This window comes from Cibotium barometz, chromosome 47 (genome assembly GCF_041138505.1).
Source record: "Cibotium barometz isolate CiBa-2024 chromosome 47, ASM4113850v1, whole genome shotgun sequence".
Taxonomy (NCBI): Eukaryota; Viridiplantae; Streptophyta; class Polypodiopsida; order Cyatheales; family Cibotiaceae; genus Cibotium; species Cibotium barometz.
Window position 1 is genome coordinate 1689772 of NC_141092.1, and position 9747 is coordinate 1699518.

The 9747-nt window shown below is 41.3% G+C and overlaps 1 protein-coding gene across 3 annotated transcripts; it reads left to right on the forward strand.

Moving 5' to 3' along the window:
- The first annotated feature begins 2636 nt into the window (after positions 1–2636).
- On the forward strand, positions 2637–9093 carry LOC147611258 (protein ROOT HAIR SPECIFIC 17-like). 3 transcript variants are annotated; one of them, XM_086784314.1, is made up of 12 exons: positions 2637–3208; positions 3382–3493; positions 3631–3893; positions 4012–4062; positions 4203–4293; positions 4593–4669; positions 4814–4902; positions 5167–5353; positions 7375–7556; positions 7788–7890; positions 7980–8311; positions 8456–9093. In XM_086784314.1, exons 1-12 carry the CDS (start codon positions 3155–3157, stop codon positions 8874–8876), a joined length of 1962 nt encoding a protein of 653 aa, XP_086640440.1. In that variant the 5' UTR covers positions 2637–3154; the 3' UTR covers positions 8877–9093. The 3 variants fall into 3 exon arrangements, with proteins under 3 accessions (XP_086640440.1, XP_086640442.1, XP_086640443.1); XM_086784316.1 differs by having other exon boundaries at positions 2637–3204; XM_086784317.1 differs by having other exon boundaries at positions 2786–3152.
- The last annotated feature ends 654 nt before the right edge of the window (positions 9094–9747 follow it).

Consider the following 9747-nt stretch of genomic DNA (forward strand, 5'->3'; position numbering starts at 1 on the left):
CTTATTCTCATCCATTTACATCACATCACACCCATACATATCATCACATCTCATTCACACATCTATTCACATCCACATATATTCACATCACATCACATTTCATCAGAGATTGATTTTGAATTAAGAATTTATCAATGAGAAGCATTCATTTACTTAAGAATTAGTCATAGGAATGACTATTCTTTTGGGGAGAGAGAGATACATAAAAAGCATCCTAATTAAGCATAAAGATTAACTTTTTTGTGATTAATCATTAGAATTCTTATAGAAAGCTTGATTTGCATTGAAAACAATTAATTTGAAACTTCTCAAGCTTAAGGGGGGTTGAGAAGTGAAATCTTTTAAGAATATTAATGAAAACCATGAAATTACTTCTTACCTCTTGATTTGGCTTGCTTCTTTATCTTAGAAGGAAGCCCCCAACCAATCAATTGGTTAAGTATGTTGAGAAGAAAGCTCCAAGGATTGTTGAAGAGAGAGAGAGAAGCTCCAATCTCTCCAAAAGTAGAGGATTTTTAAGGGATAATAGAAATATGAGTATTTAAATGTAATACTGGCATGGTATAGTTCACAGATGAGAATACAAAAGAATGAGGGTCTATTTATAGGTGAGGGAGGCCACTAACTCAGTCCAACTAAGTTCTCGATTTTTTCAGCTTCAGTTTGGCTGAATTTGGACCAGTTTAGCTCCCAGTTTGATTTTATTTTTTTTGTTTAAATGATAATGTTGGGCAACTATTAAAGCCTTTTGCTTTACAAAATGCTCAAGTTATCCAATGCTATTATGCAAGACAAAGGAATTTTTTAAATTGGAGGTTTTGAATACATATAATTTTTGTGCTTCTTTAAAGGGGTATTAGACTCATATCAAGGTGATTGACGAATGCACCATTTTTTATATGTCGCACTCTTAGGGAAGATTTGACAAGCTTGATCTTTGATATTGAAAAAATTCCCTTAGTAAGTTATTATATTATATTGTCCACACACACACACACACACATACACACACACACACATGCATACACATGCATACACAGACACGTACACGCACACGCACGCACACACACACACATGTGTGCACACACACACACACGACACACACACACACAAAGATAAGGCATGTTTGTTGTGTGTGCACACGACACACACACAAAGATAAGGCATGTTTGTTGTGCCTAATTTACAAGTAAGTTAATGTTTGCTAAAGTGTATCATGTTGCACACATGATGACTAAATGACAAATGTTATCACGATTGACCAGGAGCAAAGGGAGGGTCTACCATAACAATATGCTCACAAACTTCATGGCACCTTGTCCTTGTGAAAGAGTGAAAAAGGCTTTTGATTACCTTAGTAGAATCGTGTTAGAGAAGGTAAATGTTTTTGGGGTGTGTTGGGTGGTATGATTAAGATATAAAACTTATACACACATGCATTGAATAGTGATATATGGAGGATACACTTAAAAAAACCATGATGATTGACTATAAAAAAAATGGTATTTCCTTCTTGATTTGTTTGATGAAGGGTACATTATAAGAACCTAGTGATGTTGAGTAATTTCAATCTGAGCATGAAAAGATGGTGCTAATTTTAAAAATCTCCTTCAAAATACTTAAGCGAATCACAGCCCTTAATACCAAAAAAGAGAACTTCAAAATCAAGGACTTTATGATATGGACCGAAGCATGTAGCCTCAAAGTAGCATCATGTGAATCCAAGAAATATTAAACATTTTATGAAAGAATGTGGTCCTTTTGAAACAGAAATAAAGTTTGTACGGACATGAGAGGAAGATTACACTTCAAAGTAGTGAATTCATGAGTTGCTTGCCTTACTATCAAAGATTCTGGTTTACTTTGAGTAGCAATCTTGTTGTGGTCCTACTACATCCACAAACATGCTGTACAAGTGTTCTTTTAAAGGAGGAGAAAGCTTTTATTTGGGCACATCCATGGAATAGAGCATTTGAAAAACTTCATGCAATTTAGGTAAAGAATAAATGCCTCATTGCATGCTCAAGATTGTTCTCATCTTACAAATAGAAGAAGACTAAAGTGCATAGAGAGGATTAAATTTTGATGGGTGCTTCTTTATGATTGCCAGCTTTTGTGAAGCCACCCTAAGTTGCTTGGAAGTTGGTATAGGCAAGATGGCCATTAGCACATTCTTTTGAAATGGGTCTTTAAAGTCCAATATATAATTCAACTCTTGGTCTTGAGTTAGTGCTCAAAAAACCGAGCTTGCACTACATTTTTCCTTGGTTAGTTTGTGGTTGACATTTGGCATTGCCTTTATTTTCAAGGAACACAAATTGTACATTTTGGTTATAGTTACGATGTTTTCTCTATTTTACTACTAAATCCTTGTGACTTTCAAGGATTATCTTTATTTTGATTGGTTGAAAAGAGGAGTGGTCTGGACTGCTCCTTGGCGGTGAAATCATAGGTGGTATAGTCCAAGTATGTGACATGCCCTTTGTGTGTGTGTGTGTGTGTGTTTTGGGGTGGGGTTCGCGACGGGTGGGGGGATGAAATTTGAAGCCTTCAGAGGGCATCAAAGCCTTTCAAACCTTCTAGAGAAAGCCTCTAGGAAATAGGGTTGAAAAAGAAAGCCACTACTTTGAAAATTTATATACATTTTGCTTAAAAAAAACATAGATATTTTGAAGCTCAACCTAGTTTATGGCCTTCAAATTGAAGGTTAGGTTAGGCCTTCAAATTGAAGGCAGGGGCGGTGGGGTGGGGGGTTAAAATCAAAGTTTACCTGCAATGAATGAGAATAATTGTTGATTTGGACAGAGGGTCGGCTGTAGCCTGTGACTCGTGAGAGGAAGGGAATGGTTTGCAGTTCTGGTCAAGTTTTGGGGGAGTTTCCAAACCCTTCAAAGATTCTGTTTGTTGTGCACAGTGCACAGAGACACACACACACACAACAGCTGAAATTTTGAAGAATATGTTTGCCTACTACTAGCCTACCACCACCACCACTACCACCTAGATTTGCAATTCAACGTTGGGGTGGCAAAATGATTTAAATTAAAATACAGTCAGTTAGGTTATCAACAGCCATAACCTAGGCTCTGAGCAAGCTCCTTGTGTGTATGCAGTTGTCTGTGTATACACGAAACTTTTGAGTACCTACCTAGGTATGGGAAGGCAAGCTGTTGTAACGGAAAGGTGGCCTTTGTGCGGCAGTGGGTGGGTGTGTTTTTTTTAAACTCTGTGTGTGTGTGTGTGTGTGTTTTGGGGGCTCGTTCTCTGTGTGTGTGTGTGTGTTTTTGTTTTCCTTCTCTCTCTGTCTCTCGTGCAGTTTCCTCGTGTAACGTATATAATTCTAATTTCTGTTTCTGACACACACCTTGTTTTTGGAAACAGGCAAAGGAGGCCTTTGCGAGAGTAAAAGAAAACAAAGGCTTTTCTGCTTATTGCAGCTTTCAGCATGCATTGTGCAGAGCTCTACATGTTCCCTCTAAAAGCCATGCTTTGAGTGAGTGTGTGTGTGTGTGTGTGTTTGTGTTTGTGTCTGAGAGAGAGAGAGAGAGAGAGAGAGAGAGAGAGGGTCAAGTCCCATCATTTCCTGCTTTTTCTTGCTTTTTTCCTCCACAAATTGCCCTCCTTCTTCAGCCCTGCAGCAACGCAAAGGTGGAGCCTGCACATGTCAATGGACTTGGCACAATGCAAAGCATCAAAGCAGGGAAAATTTGAACGTAACAGCAGCCATGGTACTTCAACGTGGGCGATTTCATATCAAGATGAACATGCTAGTCTTTGCACTCACCAAAACATCCATGCTGTGCGCTTCCCTGCTGGTGCTTCTTGCCCTTGTCTCCCTGATGTCTGGGCCGCTCCACGACCTTGATGGACCTTCCCCAGTCCCCATATCTCAGGTACATTTCCCGCCCAAATTTCACCCCTCTCGTTCAACTTTTGAAATCCTGCAAACCTTTCTTTCGGAGAGAACTCTGGATGCATACCTAGCTTCATTTTGTGTTTTTCAAAACCCAGAGAAGAGAGCCCATTGAAGCATTTAAAGCCCTTTGCAGACCTGGCGATCGGGTAAGACTAATTACCAAACACTTCTGCCTTTTTACACTGTATTCTCCTCAGCAAGCCTTGAGAAAAAGCTTGTACTTAGGCTGTAAGGTGGATAGATTTTGCACTATTTTGATGTGGGCTCTGACTGCCTCCTTTTTTAGGCCTTGGTATCAACGTTCACGGAGAATATATGGGCTTCTAAGCTTGCGGAGTACTACCATGGCTGCAGTTCCCCAAGTGACTCCTTCTCTAGTAAGAAGCTCATTTCTTTTTATGGGTAAATTTGTTGGTTTAGCTTTCCCTAGGTCTTACACAAGCATTTACTGCAAGTGGTCAGAGAAATAAGGCAAAATTGAGCAAAAATTAAGAATGTGTGTGTGTGTGAGAGAGAGAGAGAGAGAGAGAGAGAGAGAGAGGGAGTGTTTTGTTTAGGTCTGCAGAAAGCCAAAATGGCCTATGAGACCAAAAGATAATGCTGGTGCTTGCCAGGATTGCTCAAAACACAGAAGAGCCAACAAACTAATTATTATATTTTGTTATGGATGCTATAGGAAGCGTTGTCAAATCTCTCTCGACTGGCCACATACTAATTCAAACAAGTGGAGGGCTAAATCAGCAGAGGACAGGGGTAACAAACACATTATGCTTTTTGACGACTCCTAGTAGAAAATCTCCTCTTCATCAGCTGCCTGGAATATATATAAGTTAAGATACATTCTTTGTAAGGGCTTAAGTCTTTGAGTAGTAACTCACTGTCTGCATTTACTGGCAGATTATTGATGCCGTGGTGGTTGCTCGGATCCTTAATGCCACATTGGTAGTGCCTCGCTTAGATCACAAATCCTTTTGGAAGGATAGCAGGTTGGTTTCATACTTAAAAGCTGATGGTTCCTAAAATTTTGTTAAAATACAAAAAATGACTTCTATTTTGTGATAGGGTTTGATGGCCCTCGGACAAGGGCTCAAACCAAAACATTTGGTTTCTTATTTAGTCTAATAATACCCTCAGTTGGTTGTATGGTCAGTTGGGTCAATCTGGACCTGGTCTTGGGTTCAATCAACGTAGTATCTGCATACATGTTAGCAGCCAACATTCTCAGACAATTCTGGTTTTGGGTCATGCAGCAATTTTAGCGACATTTTCGACATAGACTGGTTTATTGGCACGCTTGCCCGGGATGTACTCATCATTAAAGAACTGCCGTCAAGGCTAGAAATTAGTGAAGAAAGAATGTACTCCACACGTGTGCCAAGAAAGTGTACACCAGAATACTTTAGAGGCAAAGTATTGCCACTGTTACAGAAAAAAAAGGTTAGTCGTTTAATCACTCGTGCATGAAATCTTTGTCTGAGTTATGAGCCTTAATCTCTGAGCAGATATCAAACAAATTGCAGAATGCTTTGAGTAGGCAAGTCTTGTAGGTGCCATTGCATATTATGAATTTGTGGAGGTTGTTTGTGAGTGATATCTATAAATATGAGCAACGAGGAAAAAAAGTCGTGTTCTTGGAACTCTAGAAACTAGTGATGTTTGCCATGTTTTACTATCAACAGGATTCTTCTGCATCCAGATTATCAGATAGTCTTTTGCAAGCATTGTTTCTCGGCACATCAATCCCTCTCCCTTGAGAGGTAGGAGAAGACCCTTTTTAGTGTCTTTGGATATGGGAGAACCAAACCCTAGCCCATCTGCAGTGCAAGGGAGTGGCACTGGTGGGGCCCCACAGCATGTGAACCCCGTATTTGCAATTCCTTTGTATACTCAGCCCGCCTAGGATGCCAGATCCAACTTCATCAGCGAGGTATCATCCACCACTCCCAGGAACATTGTCTAGCTCAAGGTATGACAAGCCCCAGCTGTTCCCACCCCTGCTAGATCTCCTACTTTCTCTGGCTCATCACCATTCATCAAGGCCTTGCAGTGGGGCTCTGGCTGGCTATTAGTAACTATATAGTATAGGCTGAGTGGCTAGCTGTTGATGATGCAGTGCAGCATGGGATTCGCAGGTATACTATCTTGCAGGACAAGAGGTCTGATGGAGGACAAGTCACAGTGGCTAGCTAGGTGTCCGCAACCTAGCAGGCCACTTCTATGCCATGAGACTCTTGATGGAAGGTAATCAGCAGCCTAGTAAGCATGGCCGATATGACAGGCCAATTCTACTTGTAGAGTGTTGAGAAAAGTGTTACCAAGTGTAGCACTAGGAGATTCCCACAAAAAATGGATAGACGAGAGGTCCTCCATTGCCTTAAGGTTTTGGGGTCTTGGATGGCTAGACCAATTTGTGGAAACCTCCAGTTAAGCTCACATTGGTATGAACACGACTCGGATGGGTGACCTCCCGGGTCTTGGCCTCCACCCAATTTCCAACATGGTATTAGAGCCATGGGTTGAATTGTAACCTTTGAGCCACGAGAGAAGCCAAGTTGAGCCACTAAGCCAAGAAAACATGGACAAGTTCAACCTCTGAGCTAAGAAAAGGTAGACAAGTTGGCACCAAGGGGAGGTGTTGAGAAAAGTGGTACCAAGCGTAGCACTAGGAGATTTCCAGAAAATGGATCGACCGGAGGTTCTCCATCACCTTAAGGTTTTGGGGTCTAGATGGGTAGACCAATTTGTGGAAACCTCCAGTTAAGCGCAGATGGGTGACCTCCCGGGACTTGGCCCCCCACCCAATTTCCAACACAAAGTCTAACTGCTCTATATGGACTGACCTCAAGTCACCCTCTGTGGCTGATGTGAGTTCCTTAGAGGAAGCACTAGGGCCGTAGTGGAATGGAGGAACTTTTCTAGGCTTCTAGATCCCTGGACGTTTTCTGTTTAGAGGTGCGGATGGGATCACTTGGCATTAGAGTTCCCTAGAGTAGCTCTTCACTCCCTTCCCTGCTTATATGAACTCCCTCCCAAAGCAGCCAGCCATGAAAGGAATCCCTCTGTGGCTGATGTGAGTTCCTTAGAGGAAGCACTAGGGCCGTAGTTGAATGGAGGAACTTTTCTAGGCTTCTAGATCCCTGGACGTTTTCTGTTTAGAGGTGCGGATGGGATCACCTGGCATTAGAGTTCCCTAGAGTAGCTCTTCACTCCCTTCCCTGCTTATATGAACTCCCTCCCAAAGCAGCCAGCCATGAAAGGAATCCCTCCTTGAACTTTTTCCCTCACTAAAATGATTGTTTTAATTTGCTAGATTGTCTTTATTCTAGTGTGGGATACTGAGCTGGAATTTATTCATGGTATTAAATTACTTCATTCATTTTGTTTGTTTTCTTTTATGTATGCAAAATTGGCACTGGTTAGAAACTTATCTAAAACAGCTCAAATTGTGTCCGTTGCAGGCAATTCGTTTAACCAAATTTGACTATAGGCTTTCAAATAGGTTGGAAAAGGATTTACAAAAGCTTCGCTGCAGGGTAAATTATAATGCACTGCGTTTTACTGTATCTATCAAAACAATGGGTGAGACCTTAGTAGGAAGGTTGAGGCAGAAGGCTGGGCGATATATTGCGCTTCACCTCAGGTACCCGAAGCAACAACCAAAGTAAACTGGGTTCTCTTTGCCATTGCACTAAACATTAAACATAGTCATAAGACGACTGCGTCTCACACACACACACACACACGCACACGCACAACGCACGCATGCACGCTCATGTATATACACATATACATACACATGCACGTAGGTACATACACATGTATACACACATTGCATATCCTGTGAGGACTCTAATAGGAGTTGGATATGCAGATTTGAGCCTGACATGCTGGCATTCTCTGGCTGCTATTATGGAGGTGGTGAAGTGGAACGAAGAGAGCTTGGTTTGATTCGCAAGCGATGGAAGTCGCTACATGTGAGTAAGTCATAAACAAGCTAGTCGCTGAAAGCATGTGCAGCAACATCCAAGTCTAAGAATTATCCTGTTTCTTTTAAATATTCCAGCAAAGAAATCCAGATAAGGAAAGACGGAATGGGAAATGTCCTCTTACTCCAGAGGAGGTTGGATTAATGTTACGAGCACTGGGATTTGGCGGTGATTCCCATCTCTATGTAGCATCAGGGGAGGTCTATGGAGGCGAGAGAACTCTGGCTCCTCTGAAAGCTCTGTTTCCTAATTTCTATACAAAGGATTCTCTAGCCACTAAGGAAGAACTCCAGCCTTTTGCCGACTACTCATCACGGATGGCAGCGATAGATTACATAGTATGTGACGAGAGCGATGCTTTTGTCACTAACAATAATGGCAACATGGCACGCATCCTTGCCGGACGCAGGTTTGTCTTGATTCCTTTTGAGCCCAAAATGAATCAAATCATCTTTCTTCATAACCCTTCCTTGTTGCAAGTGTATGGTGGGTGACTACTAAACATTTGAATGCAATGGCTTTGATGCTAAGTTATGTCTAAACACATTTTCAGGCGCTATTTTGGTCACAAACGCACCATACGCCCAAATGCGAAGAGGCTTGGGGCACTTTTCCTTGCTAAGCCCAACATGACATGGGATGATTTTGCATCAAAGTTGCACAAAGTACAGAAGGGGTTCATGGGAGAACCAAATGAGTTGAGTCCAGGGAGTGGACAATTCTTTGAAAATCCAGGCGTATGCATATGTGAGAGCCCAAAAGCAAAGGAGAATTTAGGAAAGAAGGCGTGTAAGGATGCACAAAATGAAGAGCATCATGAGGATGTTGTCAGTGAGCCTGATGATGAGGAAGATGCCGACCAAGATGGCGAGTCGGATCAAGAAGAAGATAGTGGCTTACCTCAAGAGCTCCTAGAAAAGGGCAATCGGGCTGACGATACTGAGACTGAGGACATCCCTTGGTTATCTGATTAGCATGCTCACCTCAAACACCTTCACAATATGCAACTGGCTATGCTGAAGAGGGATATGGTAAGCTTGCAGAGTTGATGCATGTAGGAAAAGGGTCTTTTGGCTTGTACATATAGCAGTCAAGCTCCTTTTTTTTTGGTCAAAGGTGAAGGCATCAAGGCTGTATAGAACAAGCTTGTTAACATCACATCAAAAGGTAATCAATGGTTAATCTCTGAAAGATTTTGAATTCAAATTCCATTCCTTACACATGTCAGTTCGTCGTATGGACCATTTGCAATCTGCTAGATTGACTAGAACCTTAGAAGGCTCATTATGATCTTCCTTGACATCGTTGCCATCATCATCATCTTAATCACTACCATCATCTCTCTCAGTTTACACCTCGAGCTTGTAATTAAAGGATCCCACATTCAAGTTTTATTCCTTGCAATTCGTGACATGTTGGTTTTATTCATAGGCTCCTAATGGAGAGACCCACTCGACTCTCAAAACAAAATCACAAATCACATGCATTCAACCACCTCTATAAAGCCCCTTTTATACACCACCTCATGAAGAAAGGGGTATACCCTGTTGGATACAACACAAAAAGATGTATACTCTTATTTGCACAATTTAGGCACGAGTATTTCAAGACTGTAAATCCATTATATTACATGCATTGAACCACCTCTATAAAACCCCTCATATACACCACCTCAAAAAGAAATGGGTATACTCGTTGTATACAACACAAAAAGAATGTTGTGTACTCTTATCTGCATAATTTAGTCACAAGTATTTCAAGACTGTAAATCCACCTACATTTTTTTTTCTAGTGAGTAATGTTGCAAATATCGTAGTGGAGGTCATAGAAAAAGTAACCGAAAGA

What these genes read in the sequence shown, in the direction of transcription:
- LOC147611258 (XM_086784314.1), top strand. Translation starts at nt 3,155, where the DNA reads ATGGGAAGGCAAGCTGTTGTAACGGAAAGGTGGCCTTTGTGCGGCAGT. An exon ending in CTTTGTGCGGCAGTGGGTGG is followed by an intron (nt 3,209 to 3,381) that starts GTGTGTTTTTTT and finishes TTTTGGAAACAG; the next exon opens with GCAAAGGAGGCCTTTGCGAG. An exon ending in TATATTGCGCTTCACCTCAG is followed by an intron (nt 7,557 to 7,787) that starts GTACCCGAAGCA and finishes TTGGATATGCAG; the next exon opens with ATTTGAGCCTGACATGCTGG.